Raw genomic sequence first — 22,763 nt, 5'->3', positions numbered from 1 at the left:
CTGCTCAGTCTCGGCCTCCTGGCCGGCCTCTTACCGGTGCTGACCGCCTGTCCCCAGAACTGCCACTGCCACGGCGACTTGCAGCACGTCATCTGCGACAAGGTGGGGCTGCAGAAGATCCCCAAGGTGTCGGAGAAGACCAAGCTGCTCAACCTACAGCGCAACAACTTCCCAGTGCTGGCCACCAACTCGTTCCGCACCGTGCCGAACCTCGTGTCGCTGCATCTGCAGCACTGCCAGATCCGCGAGGTGGCCGCAGGGGCCTTCCGCGGCCTCAAGCAGCTCATTTACCTGTACCTGTCCCACAATGACATCCGCGTGCTGCGCGCAGGCGCCTTCGACGACCTGAGTGAGCTCACCTACCTCTACCTGGACCACAACAAGGTGACTGAGCTGCCCAGGGGGCTGCTCTCCCCGCTGGTCAACCTCTTCATCCTGCAGCTCAACAATAACAAGATCCGGGAGCTGCGTGCAGGAGCCTTCCAGGGTGCCAAGGACCTGCGCTGGCTCTACCTGTCCGAAAACGCGCTCAGCTCCCTGCAGCCCGGTGCTCTGGACGACGTGGAGAACCTCGCCAAGTTCCACCTGGACAGGAACCAGCTGTCCAGCTATCCCCTGGCTGCTCTGAGCAAGCTGCGTGTGGTGGAGGAGCTGAAGCTGTCCCACAACCCCCTGAAAAGCATTCCAGACAATGCCTTCCAGTCTTTTGGCAGATACCTGGAGACCCTCTGGCTGGACAACACCAACCTGGAGAAGGTGAGCTCCCAGCTACAGACTTGCGCCCTGGCTCCTTCTCTGTCTGGAGGCCTCAGGGTGCAGGGCCACAACTGGGCACTATCCCCTCACCCCTAAAACTGCTTTTCCTCTGGCTATCTCCAAAGAGAGGGCATTGCATTGCATTGTCCCTTATCCTCTTACCCCCCACCCCTGCCCTCACCCCTCACCCCTGCCCTGCTGCCCCTGTCCCCAGTCTCAGCCACTACAGCCTAGGATTCCTACTTAAAAACAGGGCTGAGGTTGCCCTGGTCCCACAGATGGCCTGGCCCCTAAGAGGCATCTCTAGCGCGCCCACCCCACCGCGCCCCCGCTGTGGGCAGCAGCCACCTCTTCCTGTTGGGCCTTCTGCCCCTCCTCTGCTGTTTTTTCCTGTCTCCAGTAAACCTACCACCCCATAAAGGAAGGTTTGTTTATTGAGGAGCCTTCTAGAGGAGCTGGGTGAATCAGGCCCACAAAGAGACCCTGTTTCTGATGGGGAGCTGGGGAACGAGGGGGGAGCGGTACCTGGGGAAGACCTCCTCCATGCCCCCCAGAGGCCCTGGCAGATGCCCCCACACCCCCGTCCACACATATTCCACTCTCAGGTCCATTTCAACTGTGGGCCAGGAACCCGGGGCTCCCGGCCACAGGCAAGGCACCGCGGGCTCCCTGAAAGGGAGAGGGCAAGTGCCATGCACCACTGCCAGCCTGCAGCACAGGACCCGGTGTCTCCCCACGGGGAGGCTGCACCTCTGTGCCCACACGGCTAGCTGCCTTTGCACGCCATAGCCACTCCCGGCTGCAGCCTCGCTCAGTCCTGCCCCCCGCACAATACCCAGCCTGGCCTGTTGGAGCTGCCTCGGCTGAGGACAGAATCCCTCCCTGGCCTGGAATCCCTCCTGGTACAGGGGCTTCGGCCGGGCAGTTTGGGCAGAACGGCCATCTGCACGGTCTGATTCCCGGAGACCTTCACATTCTCCCTGGTCACAGGCCTGAAGATGGGGCAGGATCAGCAGCCAGCAGCCAGCCTTTATCTGGGCAGAGGGAGCCTGGCCACCTGCCCTTCTCCAGCCCCAGCCTCTCCCCAGCTGAAGTCAGAGACCCTGCAGCCTTTCACTGGGCAGCAGAACAGGGCATCAGGGGCTGATCGGCGGCAGGGAAATGAGGCAGGAACTGTCACGCCTGGGCCAAGATGTGGGCATCAACAGAACGTTTCCTCTGGCGGCATCCAGTCTGGCTACAGGCTCCACCAAGGGGCTCCACAAATAGCGTTTGGCAGCAGTGAGGGAGCAGTGAGGACAGAACTGGGGAAACCCCAGGACCCTGGGGGTGTGGGGAGCCTGGGCCCACGGCCCACCCCACCAAACACTGGCTGACTTCGCTGTGTGCCAGCCGTGGGCCGTGGGCCCAGGCTCAGGCTGCCTCCTCCTCCAGCCCAGTGTTTGTGCAGGGAGGAGCCAGGTATGGCACTGCAGCCTTGCAAATATGACCCGGCGCGAGGGGCGTCGTTTTTATTCCCTCACCCACACTCTGAAGGTAACGCCGCGGGCATCTCAAAAGGTGGTGGCTTGGCTATTCACCTGAGACAATCAGTCCCGCGTCAGGCTCCCTGAGGTGCCACTGCTTGTGTCCAGGGAAGGACCCTGCATGGGCCACGGGCCATCGAGCTGGGAGAGGCTGCCCCCTGGGACTGGGGGCAGCACTCATGACCACCTCACCCCCAGTTTTCAGACGGTGCCTTCGTGGGTGTGACCACACTGAAACACGTCCATCTGGAGAACAACCACCTGAACCAGCTGCCTTCCAACTTCCCCTTCGACAGCCTGGAGACCCTCACCCTCACCAACAACCCCTGGAAGTGTACTTGCCAGCTCCGAGGCCTTAGGAGGTGAGGACACCCCTGTGTGTGCCCCAGCCCCCCTTATGTGATGGAGCGGAGACACAGCAGGCCCTGCACTAAGATCTGCAGGCATACGTGCCAGATGTGTTCCCAAATAGCTTCCCTGCTTGGGGTGGGGGTCCCCATTATCCTGAAGCCGAGCCAATCCTGGCTCATTGTCCCTTCCCCAGCATTCCCACATCCCTTCCTGACCCCAGCAACTCTCTCTCTCTCCAGGTGGCTGGAAGCCAAGACTTCCCGCCCCGATGCCACTTGTGCCTCACCCGCCAAGTTCAAGGGCCAGCACATCCGTGACACGGACGCCTTCCGAAGCTGCAAGTCCCCCACTAAGAGGTCCAAGAAAGCCGGCCGCCATTAAACAGGTGGGGGCTGGGCGGGCAGGTACCCCATGCCCTCTTGGAGATTCTGGCACACGAGGAGGGGTGTCCCAATGGGAGAGGTTGGAAGACCCCCCGTTTTGAGAGGGGAGGTCTGGGACTCCTCTCCAAGGGTGATGTGCCCAGGACTCCCAGCTTCCCCTCCAAGCATCAGGTCCTGACACGGTTCTTTGCTTCTCCACAGGTCCCGACCCAGCTGGTCCTGGTGACTGGCCTCTGCCTTCTGCCGGAGAGACTACTGACCTTCCCACTCTGACCCGGCCTTCTCCTCACAGCCTCTGCTGATGCACAGAGCTGTCCACACCTAGACATGTCCTGGCGGGAGCTCGGTGCTCCAGCAGAAGCCCCGCTCCACCCAGCAGCGAGAGCACCATCACACCTGCCCCCACCCCTGGGCTTTTCCCAGAGAAGCGGTGCAGAGACCCCCCCCCCAAGGCCTTCAGAACCAGAACAGGGCAGTCATCAGGATGGCCGCCTTCCAGAATTCTCCCCCTCTGCTCCCCTTGCCCTGCCATTTGGAAATAAACATCAACCCCTTGCCCCAATCCTTGCTTCCAGAAAGGGTCCGGAGCCTAACTCTGCCAGCCCGCCTGCCAGGACACGCTAGCAGGACACCGGTGCTTTGCTCCATATCCTGTGCTGCGTTTCTTCCTCAGATTTCTATAAATATAAATGTGTGTATGTATATTTACCCCCTGCCCCACCTCCATGATTCTCTGGCTGCTGAGGTCAGACTGTATTTGCTCACGTCTGCTTACTGGAAGGGGGGGGGCGCTTTCCACGTGACAGCGTGGCCTCTTGTCAGTCTGCCCTCACCCAAGCCTGGCCTGTCTGCACCCCACCCTGGCCCACAGCCCCGGTCATGGGTGCCACTCACCACCAGCTCCTTCATGTTCAACTTGTTGGTCATGGCTCGGATCAGTTCTGGGGGTGCCGGGGACCCACCAATCACTCCTGAATCAGAGAGCAGGCTGACACAGCTCCCCCCTTCTCTGGGTACAGGAAATCCCCTTCTCTCCCTGACCCTGGATCTGGGCAGCAGACCTTCAACTGGGAACATTGGGAATTTGCCTCCCCACGGGCCCTCTACCTTTCTACAGTGAGCCCCTTGCCCCTCAAATAAGAGGTCCAAATCAGCTCCCTCTGGCCAGTCCTGCCCTGGCCACCCTTGGCCCCATCCCACCTCCACACATGGTTGAGACGTCATAACTGGAGAAGTCTGGCTGGTTCAGAATGTCCACGAACATGGTGGGGGTGCCGTAGATGTAGGAGCTTCTGCACGGGGCCAGGGAAAGGAGGGAAGGCATTTCAAAATCACTCTTGGAGGGAGAAGGGCACTCCTACTTCTCACCCACCACCCTGAATCTGCAGAAAAGACAAGGCTCAGCCTTGGGGAGCAGACAAAGAGTAGGGAGGGAGGAGACATTTTGGAAAAGGATGGGGCCCAGGAATGAGAACAGGAGGTTCCCCTAAGCCTGTGGGTAGCTGCCCACTGATGCCCACCTCTCTTTGCTGATGGCCTCCAATGCCTTCTTGCCGTCAAAGGCCGGAGAAGACAAGATGAGGGTGAGGCCATAATTCACGCTCACCATTGTGCCGCCCACAGAACCCAGGCAGTGGTACAGGGGGCTGGGCAGGACGGCCCTCAGCTCCTCTGGCGGCTGGGGATGAAGGCAGGAGGCTGAGTCTACGCTGCAGCCAGAAGCCCCGGAAGCCAGTTCTTCCAGTCCTCACCCCTGAAGGTGCCCATCAGCTTTGGCCTGCACCCCCTCACCTTCAGGTGCAGTTTCATCCGCTCCCCAATCAGGTGGGCATTATTGACAATATTGTAGTGGGAGAGGGTGGCACCCTTGGGGCTGCCTGTTGTCCCCTGACAAGAGAAGAAAGTGACATATTGATCTTCTTTCTCCAGTGGCCCCTGACCCATTCATTCATTCATTCATTCATTCATTCATTCATGCAGGTGCACACAGGTCTCAGGTGTGCCCGCCTGGTGCCAGCTGTTAGGGTCCAGAAATGTGGGAGATAAGGCCTCTGTCTTCATGCCACCCATAGGTGACTCAGAGAGCTCTGTGGCCCACCAGCAGAGTCCCTCTCCATGTCAGTTCCCCATCTGCCAAAGGAGGGGCAGGCTAGACCAGCTCTAACTTACCTTTGCATCCACCCCCAACCCCACCCAGCCAGATGCTGGGGATGAAAGGTCCAGGGGAAGGAGGCAAGGACACCCAGTGCTGATGTTTTCCAGGGCAGAGGGCCAGCCCATGGGCAAGAGTCTGTACTCCTGACCTCCTCCACTGCCCCGCCCCCCACTCTCGGGGAGGGGTCACGGGGCCAAGGGTCAGCATGCCTGCTTGGGCTCAGGCCTGAGTCCTCTGACCTACCGAGGTAAACTGGATGTTGATGGGGTCATGACAGGACAAGAACTTCTGGGCGTGCTGGAGTTGAGCCAGATGCTGCTCTGTGCTGCCAGCTGCTACCACATCTTCCAGGAGCAGGGTCCCCGGCAGAGAGGCATCCACTGAGATGACTGTGGTCAGGTCTGGGAGCCTGGGTTGGGGGGTGGTGAGAATAGAGGCTGAGGGAGGGTTCTGAGAGATGCCAGTTTCATCCCTAGGGATGGACAAGAAATGAGGGACCAGGACACTGCACAACACGCCCCTCCCGCCCCGGGACACCCCCACCTCTGACTCTTCAAGGCACCAGGCTGGGATGTCTCCAGCTCTGGACAGATCTGCTTCAGGATTTCGTAGTACTGCTGAGTCTTGAACTGCTTGGGGAACACGAGGGCTTTGCAGCCCACCTGTGGAAGCAGACCCCACTCCCAGTTAGCAGGAAGCCCCAGACTGGTCACTGAGGGCTTTTTCTCATACATATCACCACTACCCTGATACGGACACACCATCCCTAGACATACACCCCAACTTACACACCTCAACTCACACACACACCAGCTCACGCACACTACCCCCTATAAACACAAACATACACACACTACAAAGCCCCCCCCAACCCCTGACAGAGGCGTGTCACCCTGACCACACGCTCCAGCTGGTGTGCCCTGTCCTCCCACACACAGCCCCCAGACACACTGGTGTCACCCACCCGTGCACGGCCTCCCCACGCCCTCAGCCCTCTGTGACCATCGGAAGCCCCCTGTGCCAGGCACTGATCAGGCGCCCCTCCCGGGGTGGGACCTACCTTCCTGAGCGCATACTCGAGCTCAATGGCCTGGTAGGCTGGGTTCACAGACACCTGCAGGAGAGAGCAGGAGGGCACCAGTGTCCTCTGCAGCCCGTCTCCCTCACTGTGCCGCCACCCTCTCGGGGTTCAGACACACTGTGTAGATAGAGGCAGTGCCTGTACCCCAGGGCCTCCCGGGTGGACTTCAGGAGAAAGCACTACCTGGTCTGAAACCAGCCTAGCATTGGTTTGGTTCTGGGGCCAACAGCCTGGGGGTTCTCCCTGAATGAGGCCCCCCACCCCAGCTGTGCCAGTCTGCCCGTCCTCACCAGAATGATGCCCGCCTTGGCCGTGGCCAACTGTATGAGCACCCACGCGTAGGAGTTGGGGCCCCACATGCCCAGCCGGTCACCCTTTCGGAGGCCGATACTCAAGAGTCCAGAAGCAGTTTTGTTCACCTGGTGTAAACAGACAGGACAGACGGGGCAGATGCAGGCACAGTAGCAAGGGACCCGAGACTCCCACCTCGGCCTTTGGCCCAGGGGTTCACATCAACACCGCCTGGGAAGAGGGCACAGACAGATTCCCAGGCCTTGGCACCTCTGCAGTGGCCCGGAACTATACATCATAACCAGCGCCCAGTAGCAACTGACGCAGACAGCATCCAGGCCGCCTCTGCCTCAGCCTACCCCTTCTCCTGACACCCTGGGGGTCTCCGCAGCCCCACACCCTGCCCCCAAAGCCAGGTGCCACCTTAAGGCTCTGCCCACTCTGCCTGGGAGCAAGCACCAGTTCACTCTGAGGATTCATGATCAGGACCTACCTCCTCCAAGAGCTGAGAGAAAGTCAACCTGACATTTTCATGGGAGACGATTAAGGCCTCTCGGTGCGGGAACCTCTGTGCTGTGGCCTCCAGGCACTGCCCCACGGTCTTGTTGACTAGTTGCAAATTGGTGTGGCCCTGGACATAGCTGAGGCCTCCGATGGGCAGTGCTGCAGCGTGATATTCCTCCCCAGAACTGTGGGGACAGAGTTATGGACTCACTCGTACTAGTCTGGACACCCTGGCAACAAGGGCTTAGCACACGCCGCTGGGAGGCTGGCTGCTTCTATGTTAGAGACTGCTCCAGAAACCCCCTCACCCCGCCGCCAGGAACCATGGCCATTAAATTTAGAGGCTGTTTATTTTAAAATTTTAAATAAGAGGCTACTTGAGAGAGTCAAACCCTCAGCTGATTTCCTGTCTTTCATCAAAGAGAAGTTTCTTTTCCCCAACCAGTTTCTAGAAGAGCAGCCTGGAATCTTGATGCAGAAACCCCAAGAAGGGAAACTGAGTTAAATTGTGCTGCTTTGATGAAGCATGCCACGACTCATGCCAGACCCTGCTCCCTCCTGATAAAAAGGCCCCTGGGTATCTGTTGAAACCCTCGGGATAGTCTAACACAAGGACTAAAATGAACGCAAACAATGGGGACAGTTGATAATAACAGATGGCACCAATCCACTAACTGTCACGGTACCGCACACTTTGCTAATACAGGAGGAAGCACCTGCCTCGGTAGGTTGTAACTATTACACAGACTATCACCTGAGTTAGTCTGTAGCTCAAAAACGTACTTAAAAAAATGTCTCCTGATTAATAACAACAAACATTCCAGCTGTCACCTGCCAGTTCAGACCGCGTGTTTGCCCGGCGCTGCCGGCTCCCAACCATGGCAGTGAGACCAGTGTGCTCCCGTCTGAGCCGCTGGTCTGAGCCGCTGGGTATGCCCCGGCCCCAGGCCACCACCCCGTGGTGTGAGCCACCAGGCGAATGCCAATTATCTCAGCTCTGCAGTTGTACTAAACAAACAGGTCTATCTTTTGTTGATTGACCACAGATGGCTGTGGGGGAGAATTTCGAGAACATGCAGCTATGGGATAGAGGTCAAGGCAGCAAAACTGGGTGTCGTTATAAATGGGAGAGGAGGGTGAGTGAGCGTGTGGGCTGGCAGGGAGGCCCGAGCGCTGGGGACTTGAGCCTGAGTCCCCAGGGCGAGGACACAGGTTGGGGCAGCATCTGTCTCAGGTGTCACCCGGGGGGGCTGTCAAATGCCTGGACACCTATGCAGACACCTTGGTGTCCCAGGTCACATCTCTGCAGCGTGTCTCTGGCCTCAGAACCAAACAGAACCTGGGCATTCCCTTGGGGGTGCTGTCTGCTCAGGCTCCCCCTTCTGCATTTGGACAGTTCTTGGAAACATCTGTGCTTCCCGATGGATGAACCCACTGGGCTGGGCTGAAAAGTTCAATAAATCATGTCTAGGCTTCTCTTCCTGCCCTGCTCTTAGGGTCACAAATAATCTACGCACAGCCAAGCCCTTGTTCTCGGGACAATCCAAATGAAAACACAAGCTCTCTCGTCTTTACATTTCAGCGTCCCACCTATGAAACTGGTGTGGATCAGTGAAACTGGGATTGAATCAATGGTTCCTTTCCAGTGGAAGAGCAAGTCTGTGGACACAACCCGCTTAAGAAGAAGCCGACACAGGAGAAGGACACGAGGGACGAAGAGGAGACAGGGACAGAGGGGGGGACGCAGTGACAGATTTCCTTCTGAGCCTGCTGAACCCCTAGACCTGGCCTGGAGTGATGTTTACCCACCTCTGGACTTTGTACTCTCGGGAGCCAAGACAGCTCCTCTTTAAATTTAAGGCAGTTTGGGAGGAAAGGCCTAAGTCCATTTCTAACAACATGGATGAAGCTGAAACACATTGTGCTAAGTGAAAGAAACCAGCACAAGAAAACAAATACTGCCTGGCCTCACTTATCTCACTTATACGTGAATCTCAAATGCAGATAAATACAATTTAAAACAGTTGCAGTTGGGTTTCTGGGATTAAAACTGGTGCACTCAGTCCCTATTCCCCGGTCAGCCACTGTGGCCAAAGTCAGTCCAAAAAGGTGATGAACAGGAAGATAGTTTGACAAAGACCACAATCATGTAAATTTTATTATACTATACTGATAAAATTATTCTATAGTTATTAATCTCACTCTTCCCCTCGGTACTGTTTTTGAAGTTTTCTTTTACATTTCATATACAAAGAACTTTACATACTGTATAGTGCTTCTGCCATGAGGCAGTCGTCCTGAATGCCCCGCTCAAGGAAGTACAACTAGTGCAACTAAGCAAAGCTTCTAGACTCCTGGTGCTGATGGAAATCACTGGCAAGACACGTTGGAACTGTATTTCCAGGGGACTCTGAACCTGCTGGAGCAGAGGAGTGAGAGAGAACCTGCTGGCTGAATTTTCCATTAGCTGTTGTTAAACCCATACTGTGTCTATTTATTACTTTGGAAGTTTGTTGTTTTTAAAGAATTATTCCTTTATTCTAATATTTTTGTTTTATTTCTTTATGCATACAAGAATTGGGGTGTAGGCCTGGGGTGCAGGGGGTGTGAAGATTCACCAGAGACAGAGTGGGGAGCAGAACAGGCAGATAGATGAAGCACACTGCTGAGGGGAGCAGCGGGCGGGCCAGGAGAGGTCTGCTGCACCATATGAGTCAGCTCGCTGGCTGGGGATGGAACTCCAACTGCTTTGCTGAGGCAGGGGTGGGAGGGGGGTGCACATCACAATGATAGTTCTGAGACTTAATCCTGGGCCACCAGGGAGGTCCTGGTTATGAATGAAGGGTCTTGTGCATTGTCCATTGCTTTTGCTATAAGGTAGTCATGGTGACCCACTCAGGGAGCTTGAGCTGCTGTTTTGTTCTGTTGAATGGAACGAGGCAATAGGTCTAAGTCAGAAGTTCACTTTATTATAGGTGTGTATGTATAGAAAAAAACAGAGTTTAGCTTCTATACTGTCCTGGCGGGAATCGAACTCAGCTGAAACAGCTGCAGCCAGCTTCGCAGGACTATGCCTTAACCCGCTGCACCACCAGAGAAGGCCTGAAACTAATTTTTAAAATATTAAACAAAAGAAGCCAGAAAGAAAGATGTGCATACCCTCTGGTTCTATTGATATGTTCCAAACAGGCAAAACTAGCTGATACGTTTAGAAATCAGGAATGTAGCCAATGGTTATGTGTAGTGTTCAGTTTCTCAAAAATGCAGTAAGCCAGAACTTAAAATCTGAGTTTTTTGGGGGGGCCTTTCTCGTGGCAGAAGGGGTTACATCTCAGCTCTATGAAACCACTGTAGCACAAGTTCATCCCTAGCCAGGGAGCTGACTCACCTAGTGCAGCAGACCTCTCTTGTCTCACCTGCTGCTCCCCTCGGCAGTATATTTCAGTAGATCTGCCTGTTCTGCTCCCCACTCTGTCTCTGGTGAAGGCTTCACCTCCACCTCCCCCACACCTCCCGGCCTGTATCCCAGTCATTGTATGTGTAAATAAGTAAATCTTAAAATTAAAAAAAAAGAAAGGAGAGGCCCATGTCATAAACCAAAGCAAATAGCCACAAGGTATTTGTTCCCCTAGAGATTGACGAAGATGTAAACATTTATATTATGATGTCTGTAACTGATTCTCAATAATGTGTGCATGTGTGTATGCGTGTGTGTGTCCATGTTTGCAAAGAAAGGGCAGGGAGAGACAGCAAGATATACTCCCTGATCTTAAAGCAGCCAGTATTCAAAATAAAGTCCTTTTGCTCATTCATCTGGATTATTGGGTCACCAAGACCAAAAAGCTATTATTTAAAAAAATTCATTCAATCTTTCTAATACTGTCATAAATGAACAGTCACAAGAGGGAAATATAACAAATCAGTAATCATCTGTCAAAACCAAAGGTTGCCGTGTTTAATATTAAAATTCCAAGACAGGTGTCTTGTTGAGGAGTACTAAGGCATAGCGGAAAGCAGTTTCGGCTAAATGAGAGTTTGCCTTTGCACTGGAGCCAGCATGTGGGATTCTTGGCTCCATGCAATCAGTAAGAGAGTTTATCCTAAGAAAAGGGGGGCACTTCATTATAAGGTTCCCCTGAAAATTGCCTAAATAAAGCTCTCCACTAATAAAATAGCTATTAAGTTCAACATAAAACCAAAAATGTTGGCAAGAATGTGGAGAAATGAACCAGAATATGAATGGGTTCACGATTTTTTCTTAAGGCAAGAAGTACAGAAGCCGGGCCTCCCTGGTGGCACAGGGGTTAAGTCTCAGCACTGTCAAGCTATCCCGAGCCAGGGAGTGACCCACATGGCACAGCAGACCTCTCCTGTCCCGCTCCCTGCTCCCCTCAGCAGTGTGTTTCAGAAGAACACTGCCTGTTCTCCTCTCCACTCTGCCTCTGGTAAAGTCTCTCACGGCCCTTCTCTGGCCTGTACCCCAGTTCTTGTATGCATACATAAATAAAAAATAAATCTTAAAAAGAAAAGTATAGAAGCCACGAAGCCTATGAATGTCATGCTTCAGGAACCCTCAACACACCCTTGTACTGGAATTCTAGAAATGGGAGAGTGGAGGCTGATTGCAGCTCAAGAAGCATTTATAGGTTAGCAAGTCTGGTAAATTGCCTAAGAAATCTCATGAAAAAAGCAACTAAATCTTCAAATCACCAATAATTTGAAGCAAATTCTTTTCTTACCCTATACCAATACTCAATTTGCATTACATTTGGTATCTGTAATTTTGTATTGTCTTTATAGAGGCTGCCCCAAATCTGGATCCCTTCAGTTTGAATACCTATTAATGTTCGAATATACATATTTTTTGGTGATTCTACTTTTAGGACTCTTTCATTAAAAAAAATTAATCAATGTTTAAAGGTGTAAATAAGGACATTAACTGCTGCTTAGAAAAGGATTGGCAGGAAAAAATATGTGTATGGGTAAGAGATTAGCTAAATAAATTATGGGGCATCTATACAACAAAACACTATTAAATGCCATTAAAAATAAAAAAACACTATGTATTTAGTGATATGAAAATCATCTAATATATATTAGGTTAAAATGTACATTGCAGAATAATGTGCTTTGGTGTATCCCATGTCAGCTCTCTTGTAATAATCCACACACCAGACCTCTGACCTTCATGACCCTCCAAGACCAACAAATACAACCGCTTTACATAAGCGGGAAGGAAGCTCAGTGCTGCTAAGTGGCCTGGCTGGCGTTCAAACCCTGGACTGTCCGGCTTCCAAGGCCTCCATACAACACAGAATACACCTATGTAGCACCTTATGCTTTGCAGTGGGCTCCATGTTCGTCTTCTCTGATCCTCACACAGGCCTAGGATCATTCCTTTCTATAGGATGAGGAAGGGAGAGATTCATTTTCTTAAGACCCCAACGCTGGTGGGTAGCAGCCCTGGCGCTCTCTCTGCACACACCGTGTGGGGCTGGAGCGGCAAACCTGAAGGTGATGGGGCCCTCTGGGTTACAGGCCCACAAAGCATACCTCCTGGAAGCGTCCTAGCAGTAGCCAGCCCCACTGGGCCCCCGCCTCTCTGCCCGCAAACATGCTAGTCCTTTTCTGTGACGTTCGTATGGTATCGTGTTCATCCTCTTCACTGCCTCTGATCTTGCTGGCCTGTTCTCATGGCTGCAGCTCATCTTCCTGATAACATAAAACACCATTAACCTGCCTGGCCCCCGGCTCCCCCATTGTGGAAAGCCTTTGTGCCTGAATTATCAGCAGAACCTGGACAGAAAGCGTGGGCTGGCTGCCCTGGGGAACTCTAGGTGCGACAGCTGTGGCATTCTGTGACATTCCAGAACCAGCAACAAAAGATCACACAATTCTTCACACACGGGGTCAGGCCGAGACCATGGCACAACTGTGCTCTAGAGGAGCCATGGAAGTCAGGAATGGTGGAGAAGCCAAAGCAAACAGGTCTGCAGAATCTACTTTGGGAGAAACTGTTTTGCCTCCTGCTATACCCGCTGGGTGGAGGCACTTGGGATCTGAGCCAAAAGCATGCAGGTGGATCCTGCCCCAGCTGAAGGCTGAGATTATCCTAGGTCCTGGGCAAACCCTCTTACTCCTTTCAGAAGGCTCAAGGGAGGGAGGTGACAAGATGCCATGGCCAGTGGATCTGCAGAAACACCCCCAGGCTGCAGATGACCACTGTTCCCCTGGGCAAGGTGCCATGCCAGGCACCAGCAAGGCAGCTTTAGAAAAGAAATTGAAAGCAATAGCTTGTTTTTTGTTCCAAGTGGTGTACAGGCTTCTGCCCTGCCCCCACAGGCATTTGCTTCAGGCTGACTGTTGGGCCCTAAGGCAAACATAAACCAGACACAAAGCTAGAAGACAAATAGCCCAATGAAATAGATACATTTAATTTTATAGATATCAGATGTAGGGATTAGTACTTTGCCTGCATTTAAACACACACACACACATCAATAAGGACAAATAATCATGATACAAAGCAAAGAATATGCACAGAATATACAGAAGACATTTCAAAAGATGTTCAGTCTCACTGGTTACTAGGGAAATGTAAATTTAAGGCACTAGACACCCTTTACCCCCACCAAAGTAATAAAACTTCAATGTTCAATAAATCCAGCAATATTGTAGCATAGCCTCTTCAGGGAAACTTCTGGAAAAAACTGAAAATGAAATTCTTTTAACACAGCAATTGCACTGCTAGAAGCATAGTCATACCAAGGACTACTATACAGTAGGTAAAACAAAAGCTGTAGGTGTCAACATAAATAGAAGTCAAAAGCATAATGCTGAGTGAAGAAAAGAATCCCCTGGTACAATTTTTGCTAAAATTATAAAAGCATTGTAAGAGTTCTTTATGGATATAAAATATGGGGAAATTACTAGGGCTTATTACTTGTACAACATGACACTAAGTACTTTACAAATGATATAAAATAATACATTATATGGATTCAGAGACAATATTACACATTAGGTGGATTTATTAAAAGCACAATGTCTGTTCTGCTATGACCTGCATTAAATTTATGACAGTGGCTATGGTGAGGGGTGGATTGGGGATACTTATCAAGGGGATTTGAACATGATGTTTTATTTCTTTCATTTATATTTCTGTAGCATGTTTCTATTTTATTTTGGAGTGGTAGGTACACAGGTTTGCTATTTTATCATGGAATTGTGTTGAAAAATTTTGCCAGATGAAATTTTTAAGAGGAAAGTTGCAAGTGGTTTGATGATCTCCCAAAATGGGTATCTAAAATACTCAAAAGATGGTACTCCCTGGTACAGACAGGATAAGACAACCTGTTATGTGAAGAGACTAACTTTCTCTAACGGGGAAGAGCCCCAGCCTGACCCTGAAGTTCATGTGCTATGCGGACAGGCAAGCCTCAGTCCTCAGTCAACAAGTTTACCCTTATATGAGACACAGTTCTAGGCAAATGTCAGTTCCTAGCTCCCAATCAGATCAGAAGTAGGCTCTCCTCTTCCATTCCCCTAAAGTCGCTCCAAAATCATCACCCAGCACAGCTAATAACCTTGGTAAGCTCTCTTTCTGTCTAAAATTCCTTCCATTCTATGTTAGCCTGTGAAAACCAGCCCCATCCATTAGGTGGGGCTTTAATAAAGTCAATAAAGCTCCAGATCTATGAATTTTGTTTTCGAATACCCAGCAGTTGCACTTCTGGAAAAGTATCTCAAAGAAATGAAGACCTGTGCTCACCAAAAAACCTGCTTGCAGCACTCACAAGCTAAATGTTCTTCCATAGGTCAACAGTTAAACCAATCGTCCTTCCAAGCAAGGAGTACTATTTAGCAATGAAAAGGAACTATTCAAGTCCTCCCTGGTGGTACAAGGGGTTTAAATGCAGCACTATGAAGGCATCCACAGCCACTGCAGTGTGAGTTGTGTCCCCAGCCAGGGAACTGACCTATATGGTGAGGCAGACCTCTCCTGTCTCATCCGCTGCTCCCCTCAGCAGTGTATTTCAGTCAGTCTGCCTGTTCTGTTCCCCACTGTGTCTCTGGTGAATCCTCTCACCCCACAGACCTCTGACCTGTACCCCAGTTCTTGAATACATAGATAAATGAATAAGACTTTAAAAAAAGAAGTGAGGGCCCTCCCTGGTGGCACAATGGGTTAGGACACAGCACTGCAAGTGCAGCAGTCACTTCAGTGTGAATTTGATGCCTGCCCCAGAGGTGACCCACATGGTGCCCCAGACCTTTCCTGACCCGCCTGCTGTTCCCTTCAGCAGTGTACTTTGTCGATCTGCCTGTTCTGCTCCCCACTTGGTCTCTGGTGAATCCTCTCACTTCCCTGCACCTCTGGCCTGTACCCCAGTTCTGTATGTATAAATAAATAAATCTTAAAAAAAAAAAAGAAGTGAAACTATTGGTACACAAATCAACATGGATGAATCTCCAGGGAATTACACTGGGTGAAAAAAATCAACCTGAAAGCTCACACACTATATGATTCCATTTATGTATCATCTTGAAATCACAAAATCATATAAATAGATAACAGATGGCTTGAGATTAAAAAGTGGGTGGGGCAGGAAGAAAGTAGAGATGGTTATCAAAGGGCAACATGATGGATCCTCGTGATAGAAATATGCTGTATCTCCACTGCATCAAAGTCAACATCCAGTTGTGAAACTGAACTATAATATGTCACATGGGGAGAAACTGGATAAATGGTATATAGGATCTGTCTTTGCATTATTTCTTACAACAGTCTGTGAATGTATAATTATCTCAAAATAAAAGTTTTATCTAAATAAAAGTGCTGAGATTATATTATATAATAATGCTTATATTATATGATTATATTATGTAATCTAATGCTTAGATTATATTGGTGTAACTGGATCGCCCAGTTCAGCGAGCCAGGAGACCAGACTGCCCTTACTGCCCCGCTGGTTAGCACCTGAACCTCAGATTCTCAGGTCATTTTTCTGCTGCCACACTCAAGAGATGAACTATCAGGCAGATAACACCATGTTCTCTACTTCATGGTTATTGAGGTATGTTAAACTGCTTACTGGAACACATGTTTTTGTGAATTTTTGTCAAGGTTAATAGGTTGCTCCTTTCAAAAACATCCTTTGGCTTTGAAGCAAAAGAAACTAAACACCAGTGTATACACTCCATGGCTCAAGAACAAACAAAATTACCCTATGGGGGTTAGAAATTTGGAAAATAATGGCCTCTGATTGGGGAAGGGAGTTGGCTAGAAATATCTAGAGCTGTGCTGTCTGTGTAGTAGTGTAAAGAAATAAAGAAAGAGAGAGAGAGAACAGAGGGAAGGAAGGAAAGAGGGAGAGAAAGAAAGGGAAAGAAGAAAGCAGCCGGTTCAAAATGGAGTCCTTGGTGCTAAGGTCACCTAAGATTTGATACATACCTTAATTGCAGCTTCAGATTTTCCCAGGAATGTAATCGTTTGTTTTTTTTTTAAAAAAAGATTTATTTATTTGTGCATACAGGACTGGGGTACAGGCCAAAGGCTCAGGGGCGGCGAGAGGCTTCACCAGAGACAGAGCGGGGAGCTGAACAGGCAGATTGACAAAGTCCACTGCTGAGGGGAGCAGCGGGCGGGTCAGGAGAGGTCTGCCACGCCATGTGGTCACCTCCGGGGTGGGCAGGGATCGAACTCACGCTGCAGTGGCTTCAGCTTCTTAGTGCTGTGCTTTAGCCAGCTGTGCCACCAGGGAGGGCCCCCAGGAATGTAATCTTAACCAGTCTAAGTCAACCAAAGCAGGCCATCACATGCTAAGACCCCCTCAGAAGCCCTTAACCCCCACACCCACTGGGTGGCCTGGTCTGAAATCACCTTTCTGTGTGTGTCAAATAACCTCCTTGCCCTGACTTCTTTCTGACTAAAAAAAAAAAAAAAAATTTGTACAACCATCACAGCCTCCTCCTACCAGCTGGCTGGGCCGCTGCTCCTTCTTGAACCATTCAGCAAACCCGATTAGATCTCTACCTTTACTCAGCTGAACGCTGCTTTCACACAGCCACAAGCCACATGTGGCGAAGGAACACTGGAAATGCGCCTCGCCCCAGCTGAGGAGTTCTGTAAATGTTAACACCCACAAGATTTGGAAGACTGTGAAAAAGAGAATGCAAAATATCTCATAAACTATTTTGAAAAGGTATTTTAGCTATACCAAGTTAAAGAAAATAAATCATTAATGCCCACTATTTCATGTTACTTTTTTAAAAATGGCTTCTAGAAAATGTAAAATTACTCATTGGCTGGGCCCTCCTGGTGGTGCAGCGTGTTGAAGCACAGCACTAGAGGTACCTGCAGCATGTGTTGGGTCCCGGCCAGGGAGCTGACCCACATGGCACAGCAGACCTCTCCCAACCCGCCCGCTGCTCCCCTCTGCTCACTCTGCCTGTTCTGCTCCCCACTCTGTCTCTGGTGAATCCTCTCACCGCCACCCCAGCCCCCAGCGCTTGTGTGCATAAATCAATCATTCCTTTTTTAAAAAAGAACCTTGCCCTATATTTACAATGATGCCAAGCGCTTCCATTTTCATGTGTTTGTGAGTATGTACAGCAAGTGCCCGGGAAAATGTGTCTAGCAAAATCTCATTAAGATGAGGGTATTTCTGAATTCCTGAAATCCATGGGACGGGAGGCATCGCTCGTGGCTTTTCCCTTGGGACATTTGTACAAGCACATGGGAGTTAGGGGAGGGGCTGATTCAAGAATTTGCCCCTTGATAGGATCATAGATTTAGTTTTCTGGGGTCCAGGCTCCCCCTGGACTAGACAGGATCAGAGTGTTCAGAAGGTTAGGAAGAGTGTCAGCAAGTAGGCCTTTGTGTAAACATGAAGGCTTCCCATTTGACCACAGCCCTGTGGCAGGTCAAAGATCAGCCTCCTTAGCAATCACATCAGCAGGAATGAGTGCTTCCTGCCCATGTGGCCTCTTTGACAAAGATCTCGAGGTAAAGACAGGGAGAGTGACTTGCCTCAAGTCATACCCAGGTAGAAGTAGTTGGGTAGAGCTTCCCTGGCATCTGACTGTCAAACTGTAAAACAGAATGCCAACAAGATCACAAAGCATGAGCTGCAAGCTAGAAACACATCTTGTTTCTAGCTGAAGTGGCAGGTAGCTGGCAGAACTGTTGCTACCTATTACTTATCCCCTACCAGCGAGGACCACTCAAGAGCTGAGACTGCTTACTCTACTTTGTCTTGGTCACTCTCTGATCAGAAAATTTAAGAGCTGCTTTGTATCCCAACACCAGTTTATCAAGCTGGAGCTGCTCTATTTCCCTTGGCAAAACTGTCTTCCTCCTACTCTCCAAACCCTGGGCTTGGGGTCAGCTCTGGAATGTGCAAGGAAGGCCATTGTTGCACAAGCACTATTTGCAGAAGAGCTCATCACTGTGAGGGGTTGAACATTTCCTCGGTGTCAAGCTGTGGGTTATGCAGTTGCTTACGTGCCCTCATTTCATACTGAACACACAATCTACTCATGAGAAAAGTCAGGGTCAATTGAAGTTCCAAAGTGACCAACGAGAAAGTGGTTCATTCCAACCCATCTTTGTCTGGCTCCAAAGTTTCTGTCTGTAGCCTGAATATGTAAAATAATGTGGGGGTGTTGGGGGAAGGGTTTCATACCCAGGGTTTATAAGAGTTCAAGCACAAGAAAGACTGCATCCAAGTGCACAGACTGCACGCTTCAAGCCATGTGGTTGGGGGACTCAGGTTCAAATCCCAACCTCCTCAGGAAGTCTTCCCAAATCCTACTCCTACCCATCCGACTCTTCCCTGATTTGACTGACATCCCTGAGGGATATAGCATCCTCTCTGCCTTGAATCAATGGGTCTATGGGCTTCCCTTGGAAACCCTTTTGGCAACAAAATAAGGAAAATAAATTCATCCATCTTTATATGACCTACTGTGTGCAAGACCTACTGTGTGCAAGAGAGGAAAATCCGTGTGTGTCATTCGCTGGTTACAAAGTCCAATTCTGTAGTTGTCTATTGTTACATTTTCTTTTCTTTTTATTGCTACATTTAGACTGGAGGATCCCTGGTAGAATGCAGAGGGATGTCATTACCAAGTCATTTGTTAATCACCTTTTCAGGATAATGTGAAAAGTCTGCTTTTTGTTAACTATAATGGTTTCTACCCAAAACGTTTCCTGGCTTCATACATGCTGTCCCCCATATAGGGACAGCATCTTAGTTTCTGATGCTGGTCTCACCTGATTACAATCACCCCCCTCCAGAGGGCAATCCATGAAGCCCTCCCACCCTCTACCCCTACCATATGTATCCAGCCACAGAAGCCCAGATCTGAGCATCACACCCAATTCTGACAGACATAAGTCACTCTGCATTTTTACTAGTTTCAAGTGTCCTCAACATTCACATGTAGCTGCCTGGTTTGTAGACCCTAGCTAACATTAGAAGCAGTCTGGAGAAAGTCTGTCCATCTCAAGTTCATCAAGCAGTCTGCATTGGATTCCTCCTTCCCAGAGCCCCATCCCTCTTCCTCAGGCAAGGAGGTGTGTGAACAAAATAAAGGTTATGGAGATCTGGAAAGCAACAGCCAAATTCTTCTTTCCTTCTGGGAGAAAAGGCTCTGGACAGCCCTGACTAATGGAGAGGGGAATGTTTAGCAGAATCAGGGGCTAGCTTGAGGCCAGGCAGAGGTTACCATCTTGACAACTATCCAGAAGAGAAAAACCAAGTATAAGATAAAGGCCACTGAGGAGAAGATTCTCTCCCACTTTCAAATCAGTTGGAATTCCTGCCCAGACACCATTTGAAGGTTCTCAGAGGTGAGCCCGGCTCCAAGAGAATGGCTGAGGAGAAGAACAAGCTTTTGTCCACAAGTAGACAAGTATCTGTATCAACGAACTCAACAGATTCTGAGATTATGAAATAGACCAGTGGCAATGCAGCTTGACTAAGGGCGATAGCCCAAGTTTAATTTTTTTATTAAGATTTATTTATTGATGCATACAGAGCTGGGTACAGGCCAGGGGCACAGGGGCGGGGAGCGGAACAGGCAGATCGACAAAGTACTCTGCTGAGGGAGCAGCGGCAAAACAGGAGAGGTCTGCCGCGCCATGTGGGTCAGCTCCGGGGCTGGGGATCGAACTGGCACTGAAGCTGCTGCAGCTAGCTTGCAGTGCTGCATTCTAACCCACTGCCCCACCAGGGAGGGCCCCTGCCTTTAATTTTATTGCTCTTTCCTAACAGGCAAAACTAGGGAACTGAAAAATAATAAGCCTATGGTACTGGGCAGTATTAAGCAGGTTGTATGTCACAGATTAAAAGAGAAGGGGACAGAAATTCAGGAACTTTCTCTGGCAGGGCATTTAGAATGAGCAGTGGTCACTTTTGACTTATCGGTCCTCCCCACCAGACCGCAGGTTCTGGGAGGCTCCTAGACCCACAGCACCCACCAGTATATGTTCTCAGGAATGTGCTGAATGCTTAAGATTCTTGAAGGTTTCTAAAGGGAAAAGAAGAAGAGGACGAGGCCAAACCACCATAGCTAGCAGGTAAGGATTCAAGCACAAAGAAAGTAAAGGATGATAAGAATTAGGCCAAATATCTGGGAAATCTTATCTCTGAACAATTGGACAGAATCAGAATTTCTCTGAGACCTGGGGCCCTACCCCCTAGAGATCACAGACTTATCAAGGGTAAGAAATCTGCCTTGATAACATACAAAAAAGTCAAAGGTCAGGAAGGTGGCCTGAATAGCATTACGAAACATGGTACTCTTGGGGGTACCTTTCGGGGTACCTTGGAGCCCTCAGTCTAAGGGAGCACCCAGTAATCTAGAGATGGGACTTGGAATTCAAGGGATGGGATGGAGGTGTTTGTTCATGGAGGCACTAGAAGGTAGTGAGGGAACTAGCAAGAAGAGATCCATCTCTCCACCACAGTCCCACCACCTAATCCACCCCCCAGCCACTGTGTGGCTAGAAAATGAGGCATGCGGTATGAACGCAAGCAGGTTTTCTAGCTTTTGGGAACCAGCAAGTTAAAAATGTGCTCTTTAGGGCCCTCCCTGGTGGTGCAGCGGCTTAAAACACAGCACTAAGAAACTAAAGCCACATCAGCATGAGTTCGATCCTCGCCCCGGAGGTGACCAACATGGCACAGCAGACCTCTCCTGACCCGCCCTCTGCTCCCCTCAGCGGTGTGCTTCATCAGTCGGCCTGTTCTGCTCCCCACTCTGTCTCTGGTGAATCCTCTCATGCACCTGCACATCTGGCCTATACCCCAGTTCTGTATGCATGAATAAATAAATCTTTTTTTAAAGTGTGCTCTTAGCAATCTTGCCAAAAGAGGCATTTGATTCCCTCTCCAACTTTTTGGGGAAAAAAACAAAACAAAACAAAACTGAGTTTCCTAAGATAAAATTTGTGTTCAGAAGTCCCCCTTTCCATACCCAAAGCCCACATTCCATTTGATGCATCAAGTCAGCCCTGACCACAGACTTAGCACCCGACTTGGCTGTAATAGAAACCTAGGGTAGAAAAATTGGGGATGGACATTTTCATGGGGACCAAGGTGAGGAAAATCAGTTGGGTTACAGAAAACCCAGTCCACCCAGCCCCAAAGGAATTATCCACAAAGTAATTCCACAAGGACTAAATTCCATCAAGGAGCACACACACACACACACACACACACACACCGTATGTACCATGCCACTCTCTCCATATGGGTGTCTACACAGGCATTTCCTCTATGGCTCCTCATCCTTTCTAAATTCGTCCCGTGCCAGAGAGAGACTCTGCTCAGTTCATTCTCAAAGGGAACCCAGGAACCCTGCTCACCAACCCAAACAACGGGGTGGCAAAACGGGCTCAGTGGTGCCCAAGCGAGTCCCCAAATAATCACACCGATAATGTCAGTGGGGGCTCAACTCTGCTCGAGCAACACACTTTCACATTTGCACTCAACCAAAGGCAGCATGATTTCGGATACTGCTATAGAGGCTGCAGCTCACAACCTCCCCCACCAGCCTCATCCCACTGGTGGCCCTGAGAGCAGACCAGGCTGGGCTAAGTAGGTAACAAGGAGCACCTTAGTGTTTGACAGCAATGAGGAGAAGGGACGGTTGCTGAGCTTAGTCACTCCGTGTGGGGAAAAACCGGCAGAGTTTACTAAGAGCGCCCAGCTGGGATGCAGTATCCTGGAGAGTGAGCTCTGCCTCCCGTGTCCCCTGTACCTCCCCTCAGGCCAGACTGCTAAAGCCCAAACTCCTGGCCCTCCGTGTGTTCAAGAAGGAAAGGATCTAGAGCCAGGCCTGAAGGAGCTGGGGTCACTGTCAGCCAGCAGCAGCCCCCAGTCTGAAGGGGCCTGGCCCGTGTTCCTGTTGCTAGGTGCTGGGCTAGGTGTGGGCTACCTGCTTTCCAGAGAGCACCATCCCCAGTCAGAGTGGGACGGCCCCTCAAAACTCTACAGGTTCACCCAAAGTCCCCCTCGGGGACCCTCCGCCCCCTTTCTTCCCCCGGGTACCTCAGCAGACGAACGCCCTGAAACCTCGCTTCCTGCCAACCCGGAGGGAGGACGGCTCGGACGCCCAGCACCCCCGGGGTCGCGGCGCACAGCCTCCCGAGGCGAAGTATCCCAATGCAGACAGCCATGGCTCGCTACACCCCGCTTCCCGGCAGG

At 50.5% G+C, this 22,763-nt stretch overlaps 2 protein-coding genes across 2 annotated transcripts in view; one reads left to right on the top strand and one right to left on the bottom strand.

The window, feature by feature from the left end:
- ACSF2 (acyl-CoA synthetase family member 2) overlaps nucleotides 1–22,746 on the bottom strand; it is a 27,973-nt gene extending 5,227 nt beyond the window's left edge. Inside the window, exons 1-10 of the mRNA XM_004684341.2 lie at nucleotides 22,608–22,746; nucleotides 7,037–7,232; nucleotides 6,543–6,671; nucleotides 6,232–6,285; nucleotides 5,715–5,833; nucleotides 5,415–5,580; nucleotides 4,808–4,903; nucleotides 4,537–4,694; nucleotides 4,217–4,308; nucleotides 3,911–3,987 (exon numbers count right to left, since the gene is read on the bottom strand). Of these exons, the coding sequence (XP_004684398.1) occupies nucleotides 3,911–3,987; nucleotides 4,217–4,308; nucleotides 4,537–4,694; nucleotides 4,808–4,903; nucleotides 5,415–5,580; nucleotides 5,715–5,833; nucleotides 6,232–6,285; nucleotides 6,543–6,671; nucleotides 7,037–7,232; nucleotides 22,608–22,735 (1,215 nt within the window). The 5' untranslated portion in view covers nucleotides 22,736–22,746. The remainder of the gene's footprint in view (nucleotides 1–3,910; nucleotides 3,988–4,216; nucleotides 4,309–4,536; nucleotides 4,695–4,807; nucleotides 4,904–5,414; nucleotides 5,581–5,714; nucleotides 5,834–6,231; nucleotides 6,286–6,542; nucleotides 6,672–7,036; nucleotides 7,233–22,607) is intronic.
- CHAD (chondroadherin) lies at nucleotides 7–3,724 on the top strand (the record flags this gene model as incomplete). Its single annotated transcript, XM_012726552.1, has 4 exons — nucleotides 7–756; nucleotides 2,481–2,644; nucleotides 2,873–3,018; nucleotides 3,218–3,724. Coding segments are annotated over 3 exons (1,056 nt in total), but the record flags the coding sequence as incomplete, so codon positions are not given.
- Nucleotides 22,747–22,763: the final 17 nt, after the last annotated feature.

Source organism: Condylura cristata, unplaced genomic scaffold (genome assembly GCF_000260355.1).
Source record: "Condylura cristata isolate star-nosed mole 26May11 unplaced genomic scaffold, ConCri1.0 scaffold00017, whole genome shotgun sequence".
Lineage (NCBI taxonomy): Eukaryota > Metazoa > Chordata > Mammalia > Eulipotyphla > Talpidae > Condylura > Condylura cristata.
This window is presented reverse-complemented; position numbering and strand designations above follow the sequence as displayed.